The 27,105-nt window shown below is 41.6% G+C and overlaps 1 protein-coding gene across 4 annotated transcripts in view; it reads right to left on the bottom strand.

The window, feature by feature from the left end:
* smg1 (SMG1 nonsense mediated mRNA decay associated PI3K related kinase) overlaps window positions 1-27,105 on the bottom strand; it is a 108,320-nt gene that overhangs the window by 62,978 nt on the left and 18,237 nt on the right. For all 4 annotated transcript variants that reach the window (XM_014024876.1, XM_014024877.1, XM_014024878.1 and 1 more), the window contains 22 exons: window positions 26,721-26,846; window positions 26,547-26,619; window positions 26,097-26,194; window positions 25,701-25,874; window positions 23,179-23,400; window positions 22,455-22,556; window positions 21,270-21,560; window positions 18,260-18,390; window positions 17,058-17,219; window positions 14,714-14,832; window positions 14,517-14,604; window positions 13,670-13,771; window positions 13,450-13,590; window positions 12,776-13,002; window positions 12,270-12,469; window positions 10,839-11,000; window positions 10,469-10,623; window positions 10,247-10,383; window positions 8,586-8,897; window positions 8,314-8,446; window positions 7,373-7,523; window positions 914-1,034 (listed from right to left, as the gene is read on the bottom strand). In XM_014024876.1, coding sequence (XP_013880330.1) covers window positions 914-1,034; window positions 7,373-7,523; window positions 8,314-8,446; window positions 8,586-8,897; window positions 10,247-10,383; window positions 10,469-10,623; window positions 10,839-11,000; window positions 12,270-12,469; window positions 12,776-13,002; window positions 13,450-13,590; window positions 13,670-13,771; window positions 14,517-14,604; window positions 14,714-14,832; window positions 17,058-17,219; window positions 18,260-18,390; window positions 21,270-21,560; window positions 22,455-22,556; window positions 23,179-23,400; window positions 25,701-25,874; window positions 26,097-26,194; window positions 26,547-26,619; window positions 26,721-26,846 — 3,427 coding nt within the window. The remainder of the gene's footprint in view (window positions 1-913; window positions 1,035-7,372; window positions 7,524-8,313; window positions 8,447-8,585; window positions 8,898-10,246; window positions 10,384-10,468; window positions 10,624-10,838; window positions 11,001-12,269; window positions 12,470-12,775; window positions 13,003-13,449; window positions 13,591-13,669; window positions 13,772-14,516; window positions 14,605-14,713; window positions 14,833-17,057; window positions 17,220-18,259; window positions 18,391-21,269; window positions 21,561-22,454; window positions 22,557-23,178; window positions 23,401-25,700; window positions 25,875-26,096; window positions 26,195-26,546; window positions 26,620-26,720; window positions 26,847-27,105) is intronic.

Genomic DNA, 27,105 nt, shown 5'->3' with positions numbered 1-27,105 from the left:
CTCGGTGAAGAGCAGTTACTGAACTAAGGAGTGACAGTGATGCGACAATATTTATATGTGCAGGCGGAGCCTGACATCTGTCGTCATCACGTCACCTGCCTAAAGGCGTGATTAGAGGTGGCTTCAGCCAGGACACGCAGGGGCGTGGTTCCCATACATGATGTTGTACCTCGTTCCTTTCCTTCAGGGAACAGTAGTTATATGCATAACATTACGTTTTTTGGGGAGGTGAACAAGCCGTCGTGTGCGGGGGGGGTGTAGCGGCAAAGAGGTCGAAAACATGGAAGTAAACTGTGCTGTTTCTCGCCAGTAGTTATCACGGGATTTGTAGTTTAACGCGTACAAAGACTGGTAGCAAACTTAGCACTTCATAAAAGTAAAAAAATGAAGACTTGACAAAATAAATTTTAAGAATTTTAAAAAAATGGTGGGTTAAAGATTGGTTACTTTGACCTTACATTGGTTACTTATTAGAGAGGTATCCAAATTCTGTTTCTTTAGAATACGCTTGATTGTTGTAGTTTTTAAGGCCTGAGGAAAGTGACTTGAGTAAAGAGAAATATTAACTATCTGCAAAGAAGACTGTAATTTTGGCGTCCATTTTTCTTAGAAAATTAAATGGTAAATAGTCTGAACTTATGTTTTGTCAAGTCTCTTTGGACTCCAAAGCACTTCACATGATAATCTTTCCCCTATTCAAACATACATTCACACAATGATGGTGGTAAGCTACACTGTAGCCACTGCTGCTCTGGGGCAGACTGACAGAGGCTGAAAACTAAAACTCCTTTAGGAAAGATTTTTGAATGAAAATGAGCACTAAAAGGAGGCAGCTGCATTCTGATCAACACTAAATTCCACCTGTAAGTACAGCCTGTCATGTCCGCTCTTTGTTTTCATCTTTATTATTTACCTTTGATCTTGTGGAGCAGCTGTCTCTGGAACATGGAGTATCTGAGGGCTTGGAGAAACAGCTGAACATCTTGTTGCTTACATGTGTTTAAGGCCTCACTGCTAAGAGGAATCACACAGTCCTGTAAAAATGACAAAGACATTAACAAAAACTCCCAACTTGGTTTTGTGTTTTGAGTTTTACGCTTCAGTTGACTTCAGATGAATACTTGTGCAAAGGCCAACAAGAAACAAACAACAGTCTCTAACAAGCTGGTGTTTAGTATGAAATAAGATTAGTTTAAGTAATGCCTTTTTAAAATACAGGGAAAAAAATCCAGAATTACTGTCTCTACTACTAAAACCAAACAAAAGACTGCTGAGAAAGTTAAAACAGTTGTTAAAGCTAAATGGAGCAAAATGCTAACAAAACACCACAAGAAGAAAAAAATTATTTTCAGGTTTAGAAAACCTGTGTTTGCATTGTAAGGCTCGGCCACCCCTGCTCCAGTTTGCTCGACCTTACTCTATATCGGTTGTGTTTGCATTGAGAAGAGAGCCGCCTCGATGTGGGCGGGATATATATATATACAGTGGGGAGAACAAGTACTTGATACACTGTTGATTTTTCAGGTTTTCCCACTTGCAAAGCTTGTAGACGACTGTAATTTTTATCATAGGTACTCTTCAACTGTGAGTGATGGAATCTAAAACAAAAATCCAGAAAAATACAATGTATGATTTTTAAATAATTAATTTCCATTTTATTGTGTGAAATAAGTATTTGATACACCAGAAAAATGAAACTTAATATTTGGTACAGAAACCTTTGTTTGCAATTACAGAGATCAGACGTTTCCTGTAGCTCTTCACCAGGTTTGCACACACTGCAGCAGGGATTTTGGCCCACTCCTCCATACAGATCTCCTCCAGAGCCTTCAGGTTTTCGGGGCTGTCGCTGGGCCACACGGACTTTAAGCTCCCTCCAAAGATTTTCTATTGGATTCAGGTCTGGAGACTGGCTAGGCCACTCCAGGACCTTAAGATATTTCCTACGGAGCCACTCTTTAGTTGCCCTGGCTGTGTGTTTTGGGTTGTTATCATGCTGGAAGACCAAGCCACGACCCATCTTCAGTGCTCTTACTGAGGGAAGGAGGAGGGACATCACTGTCATCCACCGCTGCATCCCTCCCATCCAAGATGGACCGTTTTCAGTCCAGCCTCACTGACAAGTGCTATAAGGCGGCTGCCCTGTCTGCAAGAGCCCTGAACGCCTCTTCCATTTTGACGGCGTACCAGGCGGAGTTGGAAGAAGATATGTCCGCTAAACCAGATAACACCCTCTGGGAAGAAATCTGCGTCATAACGGATCACATTTTCCACCTCCACAAGATGGCGATACAAGCCACGGAGAAGGCCATGGTTCTCATGGTTCTTCAGGAGAGGGCACGTTGGCTTGGGCTGACAACCAGGGAGAAGGAGGCGTTCCTTGACACCCCGGTTGTCCCCCACGGTCTCTTCGGAGCAGCGGTTACCACCATGCAGAAGAGATGTGAGGAGAAAAAGAGGGATGATGAGACGCTGAAACTTCGTCTGCCGAGAAAAGTACATCTTGCCGCCTCTGTTCCGGCGCCACGTCATTCAAATGCATTGGCTGCCACTCGCCCACCTCCGGCTTTCAGGATCCCCAAGGTGCCTAAAGTGCAGGCCGCGACACCGCATCCCGGAGGTCCGAAAAACCCGTGGGCCAGGAAGCAATCCCCTCAGGCACGTCCTCAGTCTGCCCAGCCTCCACCCACCGCCGCTGTGAGCGGGAGGAAGAAGAAGCGGAAGGGCCAAACAGCCTCACCTCCCGGTGGCAGCGAGCCCAGTTCACCCTTTTCACGGGCCGCCCCACCACCCCCAGGCCCAGTTCTGAAGCCAGCCCGGGGAGAAATGTTTCACACAGTGTGCCAACCCTAAGCAGTTATGCTCGTTCTGGGGCCAACAGTAAAGAAACAGTGTTCAGACAGTTGTCACAGAAGCACTTTTTACATGCACTCTGTAATAAAAATGTTTCAACACGCGCATCCAGGCAGAAAGCCGAGGGCGCTGTTCAACTTTGTGAAAAAATTAAAAACAAAAATTATGCTGAAAAACACACTGCTGTCTACCATAACGCAGCTGCAGGAAACCCGTGTCTCCGCAGCTGTGAAGACAGCATCACAGAAAACCCCCTGCCACACGTTAGAGGCGGCAACGGGGACGGTTGTGGCATGTTCTGGTGTTCGACCAGAAGGGGGCAGCATTGCCTCAATTTTGCCACAGTGGCCAGTCAGCCCCCTCTCGTTACAGAGAGCGCTGGGCAGCCTGCAGTGCACACAGTCAAACTGGGTGCTGCGGACAATCGAGCGGGGATACAGACTCCAGTTCAAAGCCGCCCCACCCCATTTCACAAAGATTGTGTCATCTCAGGTAAAAAGAGAAAATGTAAACACTCTTCTGGAAGAAATTTCCACGCTAAAGAAAAAGGGAGCAAAAAGAGTTGTTTATCCCTCAGAAATCCACAAGGGGTTTTACTCAAGGTACTTCCTGGTCCCAAAGAAAGGTGGACAGGGAATGAGAGCCATTTTGGACCTCCGTGCCTTGAATCATTACCTGAGAAAATAGCTGACTCACGCCTCTCTGCTGAGATCGGTGCGAGCAGGCGACTGGTTCACTTTAGTCGACCTGAAGGATGCCTATTTCCACATAACAATTTATTCCCCTCACCAGAAACACCAGCGCTTCACATTCCAAGGGACAGCATTTGAGTTTGTGGTTCTGCCCTTCGGGTTATCACTGAGCCCAACAGTGTTTTTAAAAATGCACAGACGCTGCTGTGGCTCCACTCAGGGAAAGGGGTTTACGTGTGGCAACGTACATAGACGGCTGGCTAGTGTCTGCTCAATCACCCCAGGAGGCAGCTCACCACACCAATATAGTGGTGAAGCATTTGGAGCATCTAGGCTTTCAGATAAACCTAGAAAAGAGTGTCCTAACACCCTCTCAATGCATCACTTTCATAAGGCTGAGTCTGGACTCTCTCCAGTTCAAAGCTTTTTTTATCCCAAGAAAAGGTAGAGATCTTGTGTTTAAATCTACTGTAGCTCGGTTTCGCAGGGGGAACTCAGTTACTCTGAAACAATGCCAGAGACTGTTAGGTCTAATGGCTTCCTCAGTGGTGGCAATACCACTTGGTCGTCTCTATATGAGGGGAATCCAGTCATGGGTGTCATCCCTGAACCTGGACCCACACCATGACGGCGACCGCAGAGTAGTAGTCTCTAAAACCTGCTCCTTAGTTCTACGTCAGTGGAAGAGCCCAGGCTTCCTGACTCAGGGCACCCCTATGGGCACCATTTCTACCCGCAAAGTGATCACCACAGATGCCTCTCTGGTATGCTGGGGTGCCACTCACGATGGGAAATCCATAAATGGCAGATGGGGGCCCCATATGCGCTCGACTCACATAAACTGCTTGGAGCTGTTGGCTGTTCATCTAGCTTTGAACCATTTTCTAAAATGGCTCAAAGGGAGCAATGTCCTGATGAAAACAGACAACTCCACAGTGGTGGCCTACATCAACAGGCAAGCGGGGCTGAGGTCCCCCCGCTTACACACACTGGCACACAAACTGATAATTTGGAGCAGTGTGAACCTATGGTCTCTGAAAGCAACTAACATAGCAGGAGACCTGAATTATGGTGCAGACCTGTTATCCAGGGGCAATCCGCTTTATGTGGATTGGAAACTCTACCCCGAGGTGGTAAACCAGATCTGGTTGAGATTCGGTCACACAGTCATGGACCTGTTCGCATCAAAACAGAATGCTCAGTGTCCACTTTATTTCTCCCTGCTGGACCAGGGAGCTCAACTGGGGGTGGATGCTTTAGCATACAGGTGGCCGAGGTCTCTACTCTATGCCTTCCCTCCAATAGCTTTCATCCCTCCCATTCTGATAAGGGTGAGGGAGGAGGGTCTGTCTGTAATTCTGATAGCCCCAAGGTGGCTGGGGAAACACTGGCTGGCGGAGATCTTTCAACTTTAGTGCAACACACCGTGGTAATTACCGCTCCGCAAGGACCTGCTATCCCAGGCGCAAGGACAGATATCTCATCCCCATCCGGAGATGCTGGCTCTGTGGGCATGGCCCCTGAGTGGCTGATTCAGAATGCAGAGGGACTCCCTGCTGGCGTTATTGACACCATTCAATGTGCCAGAGCACCCTCAACCAGGTCCCTGTATGAGTAAAAGTGGAAGGTGTTTGAGAGCTGGTGCTTAGACTCTAACATCATCTCTTATCAGTGTTCAGTGGTAGTGATCTGGTCATTTTTACAGAACCTTATTGAAAGAGGCAAAGCCTTTTCAACCATAAAGTATATTTGGCTGCTATTTCAGCTTGTCATGTTGGTTTTGAGGGAAAAACAGTGGGCCAACACCCTTTGGTGTGCCGTTTTATGAGAGGGGTACGCCGCAAATTGCCCACGTTCAGGCCTTTGGTCCCATCCTGGGACCTCCCCACTGTTCTAGAAGCTCTTTCTGGTTCTTTCTTTGAACCTCTGGAAGAAGTGGAATTGAGATTATTATCCCTCAAAACAGCTTTGTTACTCGCATTGGCTTCAGCTAAATGGATAGGTGAGATCCACGCTTGTTCGGTGCATCAAGCCTGCATAAAATTTTCCCCCAATAATGCTAAAGTCATACTGCAACCAAACCCAGCTTTTATTCCAAAAGTATTGGGTTCATGCTCTCCAATAGAGTTGACCTCTTTTTACCCACCCGCTTTTGCTTTGGAGGAGCAAAGGCGTTTGCACAATTTGTGCCCAGTGCGTGCACTGCTGATCTATTTGGACAGGGACACAAGGTTTTAGGAAAACCAATCAATTGTTTGTGTCCTGGGCAAAACCACATATAGGAAAGTCAGTGTCAAAACAGCGTCTTTCCCACTGGATTGTGGAAGCTATTATTTTTAGCATATTCTAGCAGGGGACTCCAGCCCCTGAAAGGTGTTAAAGCGCACTCCAACAGGGGACTTGCATCCTTTTGGGCGCTTTTTAAAGGGGTCCCTATCCAGGAGGTGTGTGCAGCTGCATGCTGGTCCTCCTCTGACACTTTTACTAGGTTTTATAAGCTTAATGCGACTGCTCCTGTTTTGGCACATTCAGTCCTAAGTGCAGGGTCTCACTGTGCAACCTCTTACTGAGCGGCCTCTGGGAACAGTAGTCATTAAAACAGGCATGTCTGGCAATCTGGGAGTCAGTATTTCTCCCCATAGTGAGACACGAAACGAATGCTATGAAAGAGAACTTAAGGTTATGAACATAACCCAGGTTCTGTGAGTAGCATGAGTGAGTGTCTCACCAGACCACCCTCCTTGCTGCGAAGCGAGGAAGAGGTGAGCTTGTTGAATAATGACTGATGCTATGTCAGCCCCTTTTATAGAGGGAGGGTCTGGGCCCCTCCTGACATAGACGTCACTTGTGCCGGCCAATCAGGGCTGGCGTAATGAAATTTAAGCTTCCGATGAGGTCACGCAGGAGGCGTTCCCCATCGTGAGACACTAACTCATGCTAATCAGAGAACCGGGTTTATGTTCATAACCTTAAGTTTCTTCCTGGTGGAGTCAAAAAAAAAAAAAAAAAAAAGGTCAGACTCGTCGCCCGACGTTATTTATCAACAAACTGGTCCCAGATTAAGCTCCAAAGTTTTTAATCAGTCAGATCACTTCATGCAAAACATCTGTTATATTTCCTTTCATGAATTTTTGGCTGTTTGACTCTCTTTATAAATTGCTGCTTCCTGGTACAACAGTCGGCTTCTGGAGACGAGTCAGCTTTATTTTTTTTTAAGCGAGTGGTTGAAGCAAAATGCAGCGTCTGAGCATTTTCAACACATACACTCCCACAAACTTCTGACCAATCACATAATAAAGTTCTTATGTGGAAGGGGGTTAAAAATCGTGGCCCGCAGGTTGTGACAAGAAGGTGCCGAAATGTGGACAATTCAAACAGAATGATGCAATTTTCATCATGAAACTGACAGTTCGGCCTGATTTCAGCAGTTCAGATGCAGCATGCTGCAGCCTTTACAGTTCTTTGCCCTACTCCATCACATCGCCCTCTGGTGACAGAGTACTGTAGATTGTGATCTATAAAACGTGGTGTCTGCAATTTCTGAATTAAAGTTTGTGAGTTCAAACAGTTGTCTTCAATATTGTTACAAGCTACACAACAGTAGTTTAAAGACAAAAAAGAAAAGAAAAGAAAAACCCTCGCTTAAAGTAGCTAAAGGTTAGCTCAAATCTAAAAGCAGCAAAAGGCTAGGTAAAAGTTACAAAAAGCAGAACAGAAGTTAAACAGAGTCAGCATTCACACAACTAGAAGTGTAGTAAGGAGCAAAGTAAATTTAAAATAATAATAAAAATAATAACATGCAGTGAAATGTGTGCGTTTGTACTTACATCTTGACCTGTGAGAGTGTTTTCCATAGCGGCAGTGCAGTGGAGCTGCATGGTGGGCAGAGTGGGCAGGGCATCAGACAGAGTGAGGGTGGACAGACGCAGAGGGCCCAGGCAGATCCTCCCAGTCTGTTTCAGGCATCGCACCAATGTACTGAAATAAATAAAAATATACTGTTTTACAGACAAACAATAAAAGTTAAAGAATATTTTTACAGGAGAAATAAATTTAAATTTAAGCAAAATGGAAATATTTTTCAGAATTAGGCAAGTTATTGATACAGATATACTCTATTTATTACCTTAAAAATGTTTATAAATTTTTATGTCCGAGATGCAGTAAGTGGTAGATTCAGCATCCTAAATGATGCATCGTTAAATCATTAAGTGAGAAAATAAAGCTTAATTCTTGAATCAGAATAATATAAAGAACAAAATGCAAACACTGAAAATAGCTAAGTTTCTCATGAATGGATGAGTTTTAATAAAACTCTGTCATCATTGGATGTATGGTACAACTACACCTGACTAACTTTGGAGTCACCTCAAATTAACTGCCACAGTAATCAACTCGAGCAAACACAAAATTAGCTCTCACTCAGTCACTTTTACAAATTTTGCACTTAAACTTTGTGTGATGTTTACAACAAACATCCTGAGATTGACATTGCATTAAACTGCATGACATTATTTCCAAAGTATGACAGAAATGGCTATGTTATCCTTTTCCAACATAAAATGATCTAAATCTAACACTCTGGCACAAAAGGTGGCAGAAAATGTGCATTTGTTCAAGGGATGCTAGGCCCCTTAGTATAAATTAAAGCAAACAGATACAAAATTTAAAATCTTTGTAATAAAAAAACTTTGATAACAAATCACACTCTTTGAATGTAAAATGATAACATTGTATTACATTAGCATAACGTGAGAAGAATATTTACTCTGTGTTCCTCTGCTCCTCCTGTTGGCTGGCTTTAGCCATGGCACTGACGGCACTGCGAAGGAGCTGCACCTCAATGGCTCTCTGCAGCTCTGTTGGATCAGGACTCATGGAGGGCAGAAGTCTCTTCAGATCTGAGCACACACACAGAAAATCCATAACTTTCATTAAGCTCGCTTGGAAATTATATTTTATTACCTTCACATACAAACATAAACAAATGCATAGTGCAGTCAATGCTGCTCATTTGTTTTGGCTGTTATTCATGCTTACCAAGCTTGTCCTTGCTGCTAGAAATTGAACTGTAGTCCTCCCCAGGCAGGAGCTCCAGCTGAGTCCCACACTCTTCCAGGTCTCCTTCTTCGAAGCAGCTCAGAGCCTGGATGTAGTTGAAATCTGTCCTCAGGTTAATGTTGACTGGATTTGAGGAGTTTTGTTTGAGGGTGCCGATGGTGGTCTGCCACTCCTTCACTGAGGCCCAGTCAGAAAGTGCTACATAACACTGACAGGCCTTATTAGCCAGAAAGTTGACCACCTCAGGGGAGCACTCAGTGGACTTCAGCAGCACAGTTTTCCTGCTGTCACCTATTTGGAAAAATACAAAAAAAAGGTACATTGATAACAAAAATCTTACAGTATTACACCAAAATTCAGTACAAACCAAATGTACAGATGAAAACAAACTTAATGGGTCCCTTCTCCAATGATTAAAAAAACTGGTGCACAGTCATTTGGATGGGTGAGCAAAAACTTTTCACAATATAATGAATGGTAATGATGCAATGTTTGTCTCATTTGTCTCTATGTGGCATTGGACTTGTGACCTGCACAAAATGTGCCCCACCTCTTGCACAATGACTGCTGGAAAAAGACACTAGCTCTAAAACATGGAATTACTTTTGTGCCACCAGCTTGACCGTGCATTGACACTGATTTGAGTGCGGAAATCACAGTTATTTGACACGTGTACATTTAAATCTCACACACGATCAGCTCTAGAAAAACTGTCACCACTTGGCTCATCCCAGCTCGCACTCGGATCTGTGTCCATGATCGCAATGAACCACGGCACCAGCCAAAAACATCCAAATCAGCCAATTAAAGCATGTCCAGCAAAGTACTGCATCAAGAGGCGGAAGTTACAGAACAGTACCATTTATGAAATACACAAGAGAAAATAGTATTTTTTTTTATTTTGTAGCACAAGAATATTTCTTTAAACATACGAATGTACAGTGTGTGTCATTGTGCACTTTAGGAAATATTTCCCATGACCAAGATGTATTTCTTGTTGATCTTGATATTTGTCAATATTCAGTTTGCTATGTCAAATGAGTGCCTAAGAGAAAGAACTGATTTCACCAAAAAAGGATGACTTTTAAATAGTTTCAAAACCATTCAAGGAGGCTATTAGAGCTTTGGGAGTAGTCAGTCAAAGAGCAATTAAAAACCTTGATGGAGTAGGAACTCACTGGAGCCTGTTGCAGCAGCAACAAAAACATCTGCTTGTGCACACCTGCTTTAATGGAGGCCATCAAACTGTTAAAAGCTCCACAGTAAAATGGGGCCAGTGGTGGACGAGATTCACCCCCAGCTGCTGAACGCCCTGGACGTTGTGGGGCTGTCATGGTTGATATGTCTCTGATGTTGCATGGACAGTTGGACAATGCCTTCTGAGTAGGAAACTGAGATCATGTTCCCACTTTTAAAAGGGATACCAGACGCACTTCTCAGACTTCATAGGAAAATTTACTCAAAAGTTACAGAAAGGGAGGCTCTGGCCAGTTGTCAAACCTCAAATTCAGGTGAAGTAGTGTGACTTTCATCGTCATTGAACAGTAGAACAAATGTTTTCTTTATTTTTCCTTTTAAGACATCAGGACCTAATTACATATACAGGCCAACCAACATTAACATTAAATAAAGCAAGTTACCATTACTGGTGTGTTTGGGGCTGCTTGTGCTGTTGGAGAGTTTCAGCAGACAACCGTTGTCTGAGTTTTTGATGCTACAGTCTATCCCAGTCACTGCAGACAGCTGATCCTGATACTCCAGAGCTGCTTTCTCAAACCTACACACATACATTTTGTGAGGACAACAAACTGAACACCAACCAAAACATGGGGAGTTTGTTAGTAAGTGAACTGTGAGCATACCGTCCCTCAGCTTGCAGGGCAGTGGACGCCAACCAGCCCAGACTCTTCCCAGAAGTGAGGAGGCTCCAGGCTGCGAGCCCCTGAATGGCCTCAGGACAACGCAGCTCACACAGAGCCTCGACCAGCAGTGCAAGAGGAACCTCAAGCTCTGGAGCCTAGTGAGCACAAAAACCTCCCAATTACCCAACAACTGGATACAACCTCTAAACCTCATACCTTTTTACTTTAAATGTTTAAAACTACTTTCAATCTACAGTTAGTTTTTGCAACAAGAAGCTAGAAAGGTTTGAATCACCAAGAACATTTTTATCATTTTCAACAGGGCTTGCAAATGCAGAGAAGATACAGACGTACTTAGCTGCTATCTAACCTGTGTGCTGCTGTTTTTAAACTCTGTAAGAAGGTCAAAGCCGTGGCGGACAGTCACTGCAGGCTGGCCTGAAAGAAGCCCGACCCTCATCAAAGCCAAGCGGATCCTTGTTAGCCAATCCTGGCAGGTCTGACGGTTCGTGTAGAAGAAAGTCTTAATGCCCTGAGAGGTAAGACAAGAGGGTTATTATCAAATAAACAACTTTTCTGCTAGATTTGGGCAGTGATTTTCAAATGCAACACCCTACTCCCACCCCCTCCTCCCAAAAAAATAATACACTATAGATGTGCCCCAGCATCAGTTTCTGCCATAGTACTTTATCTTGAAGGAATTAAAATGGCAATACTAGTCACAGTCAAGCTCAGTTTTGCTGTCAGCAAACAGACACTCCTGATCTAAACGTCAAGACCAGTTGAAAAATGGCAAGAATTCACATTTTGCACCATTTCATCGTAAGAAGGTTCTAAGTAGAGCTTCGAAATGCAAAAAGATGCCCACCGTGAAGCCACCTTCACCACTTGGAGAAACATTTCTTCTAGCTGCCTGGAAACACTGGCATTAAGCACGCCAAAACAAATTTTTGAGGTGAAGAGTGACACAGCTAATCTTTAATGTTTTTTTTTGTAGATATTTGATCAGTTGACGAACAGCACATTTTAGTTTGCAAAAAATGCTTAATCTGATGATTTATTCATTCATTTATTTATTTATTTATTTGCATTTCAAAGCTCTCAGGGGTGTCAAACCCCAGTTCTTGAGGGCCACAATCCTGCATATTTTAGAGGTTTTCCTACTCCAACACACCTGATTTTGATTGCTGGGTAATTAAAAGGGTTCTGCCCAATTTGAAGAGTTAATTCAATCCCTGAATCAGGTGTGTTGGAGCAGGAAAACCTCAAAAACATGCAGGATAGTGGCCCTTGAGGACTGGAGTTTGACACCCCTGCAAGGCTTTGAACCTTCTTAAGACCCAATAATGCAAAATGTAAATTCTTGCAATTTTTCAACTAGTCTTAAAATTTGATCAGGAGTGTACCTCTTCATACACAGGGCCAGACAGAGGCAAGCAAGGCCGACAATCATTCACACACTCACATCCGGTGACAATTTAGAGTCACTAATTAACTGAACACAAACATTTTTATCTGTGTTTTATATTTAATTAGTCCAGGAGGAGGAAAGGACAAAATAAGCATGCACTGTCAGAAGAATGAATTGTTGCAAGTCGGTCGAATGTTTATGGGATATTAGACATGACTAGAGTTACTGAACCAGACAGTGGTGAGGTGGTATATAGAAGGGCTGGGGTGGAATATAAAAAATAAAAACCTAAATATACCAGACTAATTTGAAGAATGTTTGTGCTTAAAATGCCTACTTGCTGCCTGAATGAACATATTCGGATGATTCTATCCTTTTATCTTTGCACACCTTCGGTGGAGCAGTGAGAGCATTGGCGCAGCCTTCATAGGCGTTGTACATGAGCTTCTCCAAGTTTTCTAGGTACTGAAGCAGCAGAGTGAGGCGGAGCTGATTGGAGTGGTGACCATCTCCATCACTTCCAGTTCCAGCCCACGCTCCAAGATCTTGTTCTGGATTCAGACTGTGTGCAGCCAGGCTCCGGATCATCCCTTCAAACACAAACAAAGATTTATGGAATGAATGGGTTAAAGTTCAAGTTCAACTGAACAGTCATTCTTTTTTTAAGGCAGGAGTAAATAAGTAATATGATCACAGATCTGTAAAAAAGAAAAAATGCTAGGAGTTTTGTTTGCTTACCAACAAACCAAAACTTTCTCAGAACAAGATAAAAAAAACAGGTCATGAACAGGTTAAGGTAGGATTTATCAGCTGGTAGTGGTGTATTTAGTTTAAATCTGATTTCGTGCCCTCCTCCCTGTGTAATTTCTCCCTCTGACAGCACAAACTGAGTTTACCTTCAATAGTCTGGAAGGTGTCCTGAGCTCGTCCCAGTGGCGTGCGGAGTTTGGACAACACGGTGAACTGGGCGGCCTCCCAAACAGCCCACTGCCATAACACCACCTCTGTTTTCAGCAAGGCCTGTGGCACAACATCTGGTCTGCTACCATCCGAGTTTCCATGACCATCTCGCTTCTCGAGTCGCTGACAGCTGTAGTACAAACGCTCCAACCATGGGTCCTTGCTGTAGATACACAAATGTGAAGGGTAAGAAGTGTCATTACAGAGAAACCTGCAATCATAAAATGTTGTCCAAACTAAACAAAGTGACAGAATAAAAGTATTTCCTTGTGAAACATGTTTGTAAAATAGTGGTTGTTGGTTGGTAGTTCGTTGTCGAATAAACTGTTTGTTAAACTGTATGCAAAGAAAAAACAAATGGTGAATGAAGATATTTCATTACATTTTTTTAAGATCTGTTTCTGTATTATTTTTATTATTATTGTTACTGTATTCTGAAATGTCTGTCCCCAATTTTTATTGCAGCCAATTTTTTTTACTGTCATCATACTGTATTTTGATCTTAGGGTATAAGAAAACACCTCCATACTGCCTAAGCCTACTCTATATACTATAAAAGAGAATACAGGGAACAAGTAGTAAAGTTTTTGTAAATTCTTTTGTACGGTACCCTCCTCGGTGCAGGACTCCATATAAGATGAAGCTGATGAGATCACTGAAGTCCTGGGGATGGAAAGTGGTGCTCGGTGCGCAGCTCATGTGGTGACGAATGGCCAGAGAGATCTCTCTAATCTCAGACTGACTGTGGTTACTGTCAAAAAGCAAAAAACAAAGATTGAGTTCAGTAACACGATTTGATGCTTTTTTAAATACAATCTGAGTAGTCTGACCTCAAAGCCACATCCAGGGGGATAGTCCTGAGTAGTTTGGCATATGCCTGCCTCACCTTCACTGCTGAGTGGACCAACTGAACTCTGCACACATTCACACACCTAACACACAAACACACACACACAGAGTGAGCTTTACAAGATTTTCAAAATGTACAGCACAACATATAACAATAATTAGGAAAATGTTCAAAAGCCAAAAGGATTTTAGACAAACTGCAGAAATGTGAAAGCTGAGTACTAAATGTTGATGAAATTTGCTGAAGTTGCTAAAACTGAGTTGTTAAAGTTAAAAAAAGCAAGAGAGATGCTAAAATTGGCAAAACCATAAGATAGTGGTGGTCAGAGTGTGCCTCAGGGAAGCTGTGGCTACAATGTAGCTTACTACCATCAGTGTGAATGGGTGAAGGTCTTTAAGTGTACAGAGCTTTGGAGTACATAGGGACTTAATAAAACAATATGTAAGTTCAGTCCATGGTAAAACTATTTGAAAAAAATAAAAATTAGCTAAAATTAGAAAAATTTTAACGAAAAAGTATATAAAAAATACAAAAGTCACAACAGTATTGAGAAGTTAATAGCAGTAAAATGGTAGCTACAAGTGGCTAATAAAAGAATAAAAAGTGTGAAAGTATGCTGAAGCAGATTTTAAAACAATGTTATAAAACAAATAAGGAGATCTCAATGTATTTCTATGGAGAATTAATTTTAAGTTAAGTTACAAAAAATGTCAGTGCATTGTTTCTGACTGAGCTTAACACTGAAAGAATGCAATGCTTCGTTCCAAATATTGTATGTAAGACACTAATCAGGAAAACAATAGAAGCCTTGACAGAATGAGGTTCACCTCTGCAGGAGTTCTGTGGACAGACATGTAGACAGAGCTTGTAAGCTGTAGCAGGTCTGAAGGCAAATACTTTGATCTTCATGCAAAGCTGACAAGAAAAACAAAGAAAACATTTTAAGCATTTCAATAACTTTTTTAATAACCTAAAAACCATAAGCAGAGGATGGTCAGTTCTTGGACAGAAGTGTAAGCTTTACCATTATACAGCAGGCCTCTGCAGAACTTGTTAAAGGAGGGCAGGGAGAACAGAGGGCTGTAGGTTTCTGATTTCATCATCAGCAAAGAGATTTCCTGAGCCCAGGTCAGCAGAAGCTTCCTAACATAAACAGAAATAAATTAAACAAGTTATACACTGATTGCTGTCTTTTATTTAATGTAGTTTGTCTTGTAACTGGAAACTACCAGTCAGAAACTACTCAGGCCAATTCAACTAAATAACTGAAATGTAACACAATGACTCTAAGTTAATGTTAAAGACAAAATAGAATTTCATGACAGTTTTACAAACTTTTCTAAAGGGCTCGACACATGGGCAGCGACAAACTACAGCGATTAACGGCTGTCATCGCAGCCAGGGTGAAACCCGACACACGGGACGCGCTAGCGATCGCAGCGTTGCGAATCGCGCTCTCAGGTCGCTTGTCTTCACAAAATTTGATTGGTTCTTGACTCTGAAGGCGGGTGTGCATTACGGACGTGTAAACTAAACAAATCTTGCGATGCTAATGATAYTGAAAAACAAACACACATCAAGATACAGTTTTATGAGGAAAAACTTACCATAAACTTCACCCTGGTGCCAATAAACTCCCACAAAGCTTTTTAGTAATCACTTGGTGTAAGTATTAGCTAACTGCAGTGTGTAGCATACTCTCCTCTCATTGGTCAGTCAACGAAACCCTCGCTGATTGGTTGTATGCTAAGCGACAGCGACAAAAGTTGAACATTTTTCAACTTTCATAAGTCGCGTTGCAAGCTCGCGTGTGCACGTCTACGTGTACGAGCGCGAAATTTCACATGCACTATTTTCGCCGTCGCTTAGCTGGAGGAGGGCAAGCGATTGTCGCCTCACCGCACAGGCTCCATAGGAAATGAATGGAGAGCGAGCGACGTCGCCTCCCGTGTGTCGAGCCCTTAAAACAATTACATTATTGTCTAACAACCTGGAGTTGATTTTTTAAAGTTCAGTAAAAACTGAACTTTTTTTTCTGCACTTGCATTTATCATCTCTTCTTCATTTTCTTTATTCATGTCCCACTACTTTCAGTGTCTTTTCAGTTGATTCACTCGATACAATATGTATTAAAGTCCAACACCCACCTTGTTTTCAAATCACATATCCAGCACAATATGATAAAAGACATAAAAACACAGATAACACTAACTGAAATTTTTTAAAAAGAACACTAAATTGTTTTAAAATGACTTTTAGTGAGTTTTCAAGCTGCTGCTCTGGAAAAGCTGTTCTATGGTGTTTCCTGTATCGACTGTCCCATTCTTCATGTGTTGTATTTAGCGAATCAACAGAAAGGGAACACCTCGTCATGAACAGAGCTACTGTTTCCTGAAAGAGAGGAATGAGATGCAGCACATGGCTGCTGCATGGCACAGCTGGCCTCTGTGATGAGCTGCTACTGAAGCGAGGAAAGACGGGGCCTTGTCACTCGTCATCACTTCATGTGCATAAACGCATGATTGAAGGCATCAGTGGTCACACTGTCCCATATCCCATACTTCACTACTACACTGCACTCTCTGTCCTAACACATTGACTTTGATACTGCTGTAAATTTTCATCTGCCTGAAAACAACTGCCATGTTTTCTTTATGTTCTGTGCTCAACATTTTCTTTCATTCATTCATGCAGATTAAAGCCCATTGAGATCATAACATTTGAAAGGGGGACCTGAGCCATCTTGAAACAGTTTAGCTGACATGATCATTCCCACTCTCTTTTAGCCATGTATTTATTTTGAAATGCATCTGTGTTAGAAATGCAAAACACAAGGAAACTCCAAAATGGTTTTCCTTCTAGTAGCTATTAGGGTTGGGCATAATCGTATCGTCAAATCGTCAAAAAAACATTCATCTATTACTTTTTGGCACTTGATTAATACGATTAATGCCAACAAGTGAGTCTGCTCGGTGCTCCTCTCTGCTTCAAATATGATGAACATTAAAAAGGAAGTTCTATGATTTATTTATCTATCAACACAATTTAAAATTAGATGTATAGCCTGAAGTCTGTAATTTTGACACAGTTTGAAAAAGATTTTTACAAAGAGCAAGTCTTTCCCACTAAAATGGCCATGTGACCAGGACATAAGGATGTCCAGGGACTCAAGGGGATTAATCGTCAAACTAATCGTTATCGGCTAAATACCACAATTAATAGTGATACTTTTTTTTGCCAATATTGCCCAACCCTAGTAGCTATGAGTCATGTCTATGATTGATTGCTTCCTTCAGAACAAGATAAACAGTTTAAAAGTGATGGTTGCATTGACTGGTTGTTTACAACTTTTGACTTTTTGTGCAAACCTGGCATCAGGAGAAAGGTGCTCCTTTGACAGCAGACTTCCCAGGAGGCTTAGCAACGTGCTAAAATGTTTCTTTGTTGCCGTGGTAACAGTGCTAATGACAGCACCGTCAAACAGAGAGGGGGATGATGATGACAAGCTGGATGAGATAAAATGATCATGTCTGAAAAAAAAATAAAGACAAAAAAGATTAGATGAATAAAACTGATATCAGTAAAACTAACTGCAGATGCCTTTTTTTATTTTTGTTCTATTTTGTTTTCCTGAAGTGTTCTAAATTAATGAAAGTGTAGTCGCTAAACAATTTGTCAGTCAGTGTTAGATGTACATGTGGATCTATCACACAGAGCCTTAACAAATAAGTCGTCCCTGTTGAACTTTAAAATGTTTCACCATAAAAAACAACAAGTGCCAAAGTGTTTTACTGTGATTTGATGTCATAAAGCAAAACAAAGTATCTAAACTGTAAGTGAAGAAAAATTATAGATGATATGGTTTCATATTTTTCTTTTTACAAATAAAAAATTGTATTCAGCCTTTGAGTCAATACTTTGCAGAACCACTTTCCCTTTAATTATAGCTGAAAATATTTTGGAGTTTGTGTACTAGAGCGAAGTCGCTCAAACTGCATGAACATTTTAGTCCTGATAAGAACTTTTAATTTAACGAAAAATCAAACAGTTCTGCAGAAATTCATAAAAAGCAATGAACGCATAAATAAAGGGCATACAAAAACAAGTTTTTTTGGAGTTTACAAGGTAAACTGTACCTTGTAAACTCCAAGTTTTCTTGGAGTTTACAAGGTACAGTTTGAAAAATTATTTCAAAATAAAAGTCTAGCTGTGTCAATGATTAGATTTTTACAAAACTATATCCCAATTTATTACTATCTCAGATTTTCCTACATCAGGCTTCAACTTCATTCATATCCATAGTTCATTATCAGATGCAAAACTGTACTTATTTTGTGAAACAAATTAGTTAGTGAATAGGGAGCACTCACATTTTGTGGCAATAGCTAAAGATATTGTGATTCACTCCTTCAGAATAGATTAGATATTTATGACAACCTACAGTATTCTTCTACCCTGGCAGGTTTGAACAACAAGAATTTTAACTCTGAGTCCAATTTCATGACAAAAAAAATTAGCTTCCAGGTGCGAAAAATAATGAAGAGTGTCATTCATACTATGAGGGTATTACCTGGTGCAGTGTGAAAAGAGGGAGTAGAGTACAGCATACTGGATGGTGGGGTAGTAGACAGCCAGCTCAGCATGAACCAGCATCAGATTGTTACTCAAAAGAGTGAAGACCGTCGGAGACAGCGCCCACATCTAGGTCAAAACACATTTATAAATACCGACAGAAATACAGATTTTGAAATGTCATGTCAGTAAAATATTTTCTGTATGGCATTTGAGACATCTTGTTTTGAAATGGTTTAAGCTAATTTTGTCTGAGGCCATAGGAATATATAGACCCAGAAAAATTAGATGGTACTAGGAATACAAACGATATATGGTAGAAACTATATAAATTTGGCCTATGATAGAGATCTGTACTCCACCGGCCAGCCGCATTAATTCTTTTTGATGACGTAACCGGCTGGAGTCAAAACAGAGGAAGCGGGAAGCACAGTGGCTGAGAGCGCAAAGGAAGAGGAAAAAAAAAACTAATTATCTGGACCTGGTTCGGGTGTGCGAAAATGAACACCGAACTGTTTACATATTTATGTGACAGCGCATCGTCCGGTCGGCTGCAGAGCGACCATACTGCCTGCAGCGGGAGGAGCGCGGCAGATGTCATGGTCACACAGCGAGGCGACTGTCAGCGCAGGTGCGAGCTCCAGTGGGACGCACAAAAGCTCGCGGACATCGTTTCTCCTGTGGTCATAGCGCGATGCTGTCTACAGCAGGGACGCGCTGTGGGAAAGGGTGATGGTCGACCTGTCTTTCAAAAAAAAACAAACAAACTGTAAAGCATAAACAGGATGATTGTCACCCCGCCGGAGCGCGCACAGAGTAAAACATGTGGAGTGCAGAAAAAGTAATCTGTAAAGGGTTTAGAAAGGAATAAATACAAGCAATTTGTTTAACCACCTTAAAACGAAGCAGGTGATTCCAAACAACATCCAATGGATGCTGATATCTATTACATTAAAGTTATTGTGTGTGTGTTTGTGTGTGTGTGTATTTACCCAGGTAGATCTCCCTTAAATTTAGATTTTTAAGGGAGACTTTAAAGTTTCCCCTAAAAAGGAGATTTTAAGGTCTTAATTTTTTTTATCCTATACATATTTATACATTCCATTCAATTAGTATTTGATTTATTTATTTTCTATTAWAAGTTTTATATCGTGATATACAGTATATAGTTACCGACACGCATCATAATCTATATCGTGATATGAATTTTTTGCCATATTGCACATTCCTAGATGGTGCTCTTACAGCTAATTAAAACCATACTTCATCCCTCAGAAAAAGTGATGTGCATGAAAACAAGTGTTTAATGCCTGTCTTTAGTATGTGATAGAGTACAGAAATAAGTTATGAAAAGAAATGATTTCTTGTTTATTTTAAAAAAGATCTGCTAAAATAATTTGGAACATTTAAAGAAATTATTAATCTTTGAATTAATCTGTTTTTATTTTACCAAATCCCACTGAGATCACAGATCTATTTTTTCAAGGGAGGCCTGTTCCTGAAGGGGATTTCACATACTGTACATGGATGGATTTTTCTCAAGGGAGGCCTGTTCATGAAAGGGAATTTCACATACATGGATGGGTTTTTCGTGAGGGAGGCCTGTTCCTGAAGGGGGAATTCGGACAATTTTTCTCGAGGGAGGCCTGTTCCTGAAGGTGGATTTCGGATGGGTTTTTCTCGAGGGAGGCTATTCCTGAAAGGGGATTTCGGATGGGTTTTTCACGAGGGAGGCCTGTTCCTGAAGGAGGATTTCGGACGAGTTTTTCGTGAGGGAGGCCTGTTCCTGAAGGGGGATTTCGCACAGGTTTTTCGCGAGGGAGGCCTGTTCCTGAAGGAGGATTTCGGACGGGTTTTTCGCGAGGGAGGCCTGTTGCTGAAGGGGATTTCACATACATGGATGGATTTTTCTCGAGGGAGGTCTGTTCATGAAAGGGGATTTCACATACATGGATGGGTTTTTCGCGAGGGAGGCCTGTTCCTGAAGGGGGAATTCGGACAATTTTTCGCGAGGGAGGCCTGTTCCAGAAGGGGGATTTCGCACAGGTTTTTCTCGAGGGAGGCCTGTTCCTGAAGGGGATTTCGCACAGGTTTTTCTTGAGGGAAGCCTGTTCCTGAAGGTGGATTTCGGATGGGTTTTTCGCGAGGGAGGCCTATTCCTGAAAGGGGAATTCGGACGGGTTTTCACGAGGGAGGCCTGTTCCTGAAGGGGGATTTCGCACAGGTTTTTCACGAGGGAGGCCTGTTCCTGAAGGTGGATTTCGGACGGGTTTTTCACGAGGGAGGCCTGTTCCTGAAGGAGGATTTCGGACTGGTTTTTCGCGAGGGAGGCCTGTTCCTGAAGGAGGATTTCGGATGGGTTTTTTGCGAGGGAGGTCTATTCCTGAAAGGGGATTTCGAATGGGTTTTTTGCGAGGGAGGCCTGTTTCCTGAAGGGGGATTTCGCACAGGTTTTTCTCGAGGGAGGCCTGTTCCTGAAGGGGGATTTCGGACGGGTTTTTCTCGAGGGAGGCCTGTTCCTGAAGGGGGATTTCGCACAGGTTTTTATCGAGGTAGGCCTGTTCCTGAAGGGGGATTTCGGACTGGTTTTTGCGAGGGAGGCCTGTTCCTGAAGGGGGATTTCGGATGGGTTTTTCTCGAGGGACGCCTGTTCCTGAAGGGGGATTTTGGACGGGTTTTTCTCAAGGGAGGCCTGTTCCTTTAGGGGATTTCGGACGGGTTTTTCTCAAGGGAGGCTTATTCCTGAAGGGGGATTTTGGACAGACAGACAGACGGCATTTAGCCTATTTAAAGGGAACAGTTTGGTATGGTTGTGTACTCTACGATGAACATGGAGCAGTGAAACTAAAGACCAGAGCTGTCTGATGAGCTCAGTGAGACAATTATTTACATCTACAGTTTATTACAGGTAAACGAGACAAGACCACCATCCTTTCAAAAAACACTCAGCCTCTAAAAGTGTTATCAACTGATATAAACCATTCCAGATAAAAACCACAATGGCTCACCCCAATGAGAGAGTTCTTGGTGTTTCCAATGGTGGTAAGGGTGCTGAGGTTGAAGAGGAGGATGAACTCAGCCTTTTCCACTGGTAGGGTTAAAGAAGCAAAAGCAGGGTGCTGGATATTGGCACAGGGGCCATTAGCAGCCAGGTTTTTACCACTAGACTCTAAGCTCCCCATCAGACTGGAAAGAGCACATGCCATCTCCCCTAAAACCATTTTATAAGCTGCCTCCAGTGTGGGAATGTTTTTGAGGCTCAGCAGTGCATGATATACACCATGTACAGCAGACATCACCTGTACAAAACACACAGACATACAGAAGCAAATTAAGGCATTTCTTTTGGAAACTTTCCTCTAACGTGCATTCAATAAAATCATATTAACACACGTAGATTTAGATTTAGATACTTTAATCTCTGACTTAAACTCAAACAGTACCATAATCAGCCTCACTCTGACTAAACTAGAGTTGATATGATACTTTACCATTTAGGGTTATTTTTAGATCTGGGCTTGTTTATTTTTTATTCAAAATCACACTGGTTCAAAGACTGTAAGACTTTGATCTGGCATTTAAACAATGACTCTCAAGTGGTGGGTAGTGACCCAAAAATTGTGTCATAAACTCCTCGTTCGGTGGGTTGTGGGTTTTTGCCTGTGCAAAACATTGAGAAGGAAAATTAACATTTAAATTGTGTCTGTCTTATGGTTAATGCTTGAATAGGTATTTTAATAAAATATTGTTAAATGCATATTTGACAGGTGGGTGGGCTAAGCCCCTGAAAAGAGGGTAGAAGACTCAAGCAGCTACTCAACGCCCAAGTCACTTTATTTGACAACTAAGATGAGGTCTGTGTTTCTCTTTATAGCTTTACCCCTAACCTGGAAGTGACATTTCCATGTCTTTTCACAATAAAACCTAGACACATTCGTCACCAAGTCTTTTCACAAAAAACTAAAACATGTTTGTTGTTATTATTCTAACAACATATCTGATTTATAGCATCAACAAACAGCTACTTGAATTTTAAGCTAAACATTTTAAGCCTCTTTGAAATTCAGACTGTCATGAAAACACTTCATATGGATCAAATAGACAAAACAAGAAAAGAAAAACAATGCTTTGAGTAGCATTTGCCTGCAGTGTGAACGTAGACTTAGTCTCAAGTGTTACTAAAGGACACACACCTCCTTTTCTGGATGGAAGCGTAGGTTCAGAAGCTGGGAGTCAGGGGCCAGCAATTTGTCAACAAAAGAAACTGGCAGCTTTGTGTTTACCTGATCAACAATCTGAAAAGACATCAAGAAATTTAACAAAATCTTCCACAAAATACTAACCAAAGCAGTAAAACAATGCTCAGAGATTTGTGAAGGGACTCAGTTTTGTTTTTATGGTTTTAAAAGGGTTTGTTCCTCCACACACAAATTGTTTTATCAACAAATACAAAACCAGAATAAATAGCAGATGTCAAACTACAGGGGGCTGTGTCATAGAACACACTTTATTCAGTGACTGAGGTACCTCTTCAAGTTCAGCAGAAGACTGTCAATCTTCTATTTAATCTGATCGGCTGAACTGACCACCACAGTGCTGTGCTTTAACGTGTGTATATAAACTTACCTGTCTTATTTCTTATATTGTTCATTTTGTCTTAACCATAGTTTATTTTTCTTTGTCCTGTTTGTCTTTGATTAGTTTGTCCCAGGTAAGTGGTGGTGTGGAGTTCAAACATTGAAGGTAAGCTGTTTGGCCCCCCAAAATGTTGGGTGTATTACAAAAAGCTAACTATATAATTTGATTTCAAGGTGACCGACACTGCAGAATGGCAAAGACAAGGTCTATGGTTTGAATCAAAGCAAGTGAGAAGGGGGGAAAAATTACTGGCACAATATGAACCCTAAGTGACCATACCAGTGTGAGAAGACAGAGCACTGCTAGGCTGTAATCGGAGCCGCAGGTTTGGCAGCAGTGTAGTTGGTCCAGGCCATAAGCAAGGATAGCTTCCATCAGCTGACCACAGGGCTCCACACTGGTCAGCAACACCCCCACACACTCATTCCCCGCTGTCAGAACCGCCTCTGAGAACTGGACTTGCTTTGCAGCTGTCACACAGGCCAGAACTCGGTTTAGAACCTTCAAACACAAACAGAGTGACTTGTAATGACTGTAATAACAAATGATCATTTGAGTAAAAATATACTACTACTACTACTAAAGTTAATAACCCAACTAATTTACAACCACCATTGGCTTGTTAGTCTCCCAACATTACTTAAATAAACTGGAATATTTTGTACTATAGTGTGCAATAGTAATTACTTTAAAATAATAAATACATTAATTTGTTATGTGTGTATTTTGTAGAGGTGATAACGAAGACAACAGCTCTTTCCTTCTTGTTTCTTTGTTCTCCATAATGGAAATACATCTAATTTCTAAGATAAAGATTGGCCACATCTTGTGGCCATGTTGTTTGTTTACATTGTTTTAGATAAATGAGGTAATGAAGAGAAATGGCAGCTCCCACCTGCACATATATACATCTATCATTGCTATCATTCTTCAGTTTGATGGCTGCTCTTCACCTTGCAAAGAACACCTCTGAGTCAGGCTAACTAGGTGCTGTTAGCTTTGTGTAGTGCAAGGCTGCTCAATTGTAGCCCAACTGCTTTTATTGGAGTTAGTCTATTTGCTGGTTAGCATGGCTGCCCGCAAATTGCTGGTTTTAAAGTACTACTGTAATCTGGCATTGTGGTTCAGGATGGGAACAAAGCTAACACAAGAGAAGCTAAGCTTTGTGCTTCTGTGCTCTGGGGAAACAGCTTTTCATTTCATGAAACGTTCCAGAACAAGGCTTGTTCAGACTGCCGGGGGACATTTCATGCAGGTAGAGCATTAAAGAGTGACGCATGTGAGTTCTGTTTTCAGCTTTGATGCGCAACCTTAGAGAGGCAGGGTATGTTCTAAGTACTAGGGAAGACTGTTACAGCAAGACCCACTAATCTGAAAGTCTGGGAACTTGGTTTCATCAGAGTCCAACGAGGACAGTTTCTTGGTCAGAGTTCATACTTGACGTTGGGCAGACATCAAGGATTAGGTTGACAAGTTGGCCAAAATCAAAGAGAATGCCACTCAGTCACAGGTTGGACTGGATCCCCTTCAGGGAGACATAGCTGTGCCGATGACATCAAGGTCATTCTGTGACTCTGTGAATGCAGACAATCTCCCCGAGGATACATCCACAGCTCCTTGACTATCAAGCGCTCAAGATGTTAATCATCTTCCTTTCACATCTGTGGAGGAAAGGAGGTTGCACTCCCTGTGTACTTTATGTGCACTGCATAAATAGCTATTTGTGAGTTATTAACCCAGCCAGAGACAGAAATCTGTTCAGACAGAGCCTCTCCCACTGGACTGAAGAGAATATATCTCTAGCTAACAAAAGCAGTGGTCTCCCAACACCTCATGGTGTTAGAGCACTTTCCAACACCCTGGGGTCTATTTAGAAGGGTGCCTGTGAGTGACATCTGTGCTGAGGCCAGCTGGTATTTACTACATACATTTCTTCAGTTTTATAGTTCGGATGTCACAGCCCTTTCAGTGGCTCACACTGTTCTTTAAGGTGGGTCTAAGATGCCACATATCTGCTGTATTTGACACAGGTTTGATGCCATCTCTGTAGAGTGTTCATATATTTATTTATACAGAGTGAATTGACTGAAATGGAAGAAGCCTTGTGCATGAAACTGCTGTTTATTAAAGAGTACAAGGTACAACAACTGGCTGACTGTGTATTTTAAGTCGATTTATATGTGTGCATTAAAATGAATACAACTTTAATACAGCTTTTTTGGTTGCTTTCTTCTACAGAGGTCATCACAGCAAGCGAACTTGTATTAAATATTTGGCAATTTTTCATGCCAAACCCCCACTCTTTATACAGCCTGGGCTAGAACATGCAGCTTCAGGATTATTGACTTCAAATATTAATAGTACTAATATTTTATACCTATAATATAGTTATAACAATATGTTGCGTCATTTAGGTAAAATAGTATTTTCATTTCAGTTTTTATTCAAAAGCAAAATAATAAATAAAACTTGTTTTTTTCCAATAACACAGTGAAACCACGGTATTTTTCTTAAGGTTTACAGTAGTCTGAATCTTATACTGACTTATGAGTGACCAAATGTTTTGATTTCCACTTTCAAAATGACCCAATTCTGTAGATTAAAGCAACAGAAGTTTTTGTTGTTTTAGTTTTACTGGATTAGTTTTAAAACTAAGCATGTAAGGTATGTTATAGAGAACATGGAAACAGAGATGCTTTTAAACTGGGATACATTTCTCCTCATTAATGACACGACAGATCTACTTTGGAAACATGTTTCATGACAGACATTAAGCAGGTTCCCCTGGATGTGGATCTTACATCAGTGACGTAGACTTCAGTGATGGGTGGTCCTCTTAAAGGACTGAATCGCTCTCCAATGCTGCGGACCACTGTACTGAAAACCCTCAACAGAGCTGCTAATTTTGGCAGTGACACTGAGGGTGGAGGGATGTCTTCATCCAACACCTCACCTGACATCACATGACTCAGATCCTAAACAGAACATGAAATGAGTCATGAAAAAACATTATCAGGTCAAAGAGACTTACACGGACAAATTTAACTACAGTATTTTTGATCAAGTTGTGCCACAATCTGATAAATATCTGTTTGTTCCCGTTCTTAAAATCAAATAAGGTTTGTTAATAAGTTTGATAAAACCGGAAGGCCTGCAACACGAGATTACAAATAATTTTATAGAATGGCTGAGGTCACCTCTGCATATGCCTCCATATCTTCCAGAAACTGCCCCAGCAATGTGGTAGAGAAGGTCAAATCTGCCACCCAGAACTGTTCCAGACTCTGTAACCAACCTAAACACACAGGAGGAGACCAAACGAGACAAATAATAAAAAAATAATAAAACACCGGACCGTCAGGTTCTCACAAGCGTTTGATAAATGCTTCTAAGCAGAACGACAAGCACTGCATCTTACAGGCACCTACATTCACATGTCAGGTAATTAAGCTCATCAAGGGGTTATCCTCATGAAATATGACTCGAATGGCTCAGAACCGTTTTGATGTCAAAATAACACTGTTCAGATGTCTGAATGTGTTGTTTCTTATCTGACAGCCCTCTGTGACACGACTGTGTGTCATTCAATCACAATACATGTACATGAGAATCTAATCACCTTATCATCAATAATAATTCATACTGACCTGAAACTTGCTGAGTGAGTGACTGCTTCTGTGTGTGATCAATGTGCCATCCCACCAAAATGTCCACTGTGTCCTGTGGAGAAAGCAGATAAAAGAAAGATCAATAAAGAAGTGAACTGATTTCAGGTGGTTTTCATGTCTCATTCATTAAACACTAAGTGATGAAATGCTTACTCTGAAGTTGGTGCTGAAGACATGCGGGTAGCAGCGAGCCACCTGGAGAATGCACTTCACACTCTGACAAAGCAAGTCTGGTGTGTCCACATTCTCCAAAATAGACTGCAGGTTGCTCATCACCAGCTAAAATGCACAAAAGACTGACTTCAGCTTATGAAGAATTTGATTAGAATGCAAAGGTGCAAAGATTTAAAGTTTACATATTGCATATCCTGAAAGTGGTTACCAAATGTGTTGGCAACCAGAACTTTTGATCTGATCATCTAGAACACATGTGTCAAACACAAGGCCCGTGGGCCACATGACTCCCGTGTGGCCCGCCAGGGGGATCTTTTTTTTTAACTGAACATAACTTTTACTTAGCATGATATTTGTTTCTTTT

Source organism: Austrofundulus limnaeus, unplaced genomic scaffold (genome assembly GCF_001266775.1).
Source record: "Austrofundulus limnaeus strain Quisiro unplaced genomic scaffold, Austrofundulus_limnaeus-1.0 Scaffold444, whole genome shotgun sequence".
In the NCBI taxonomy this organism is placed as follows: domain Eukaryota; kingdom Metazoa; phylum Chordata; class Actinopteri; order Cyprinodontiformes; family Rivulidae; genus Austrofundulus; species Austrofundulus limnaeus.
The sequence above is the reverse complement of the archived record's forward strand: the minus strand, read 5'-3'. Positions and strand labels throughout refer to the sequence as shown.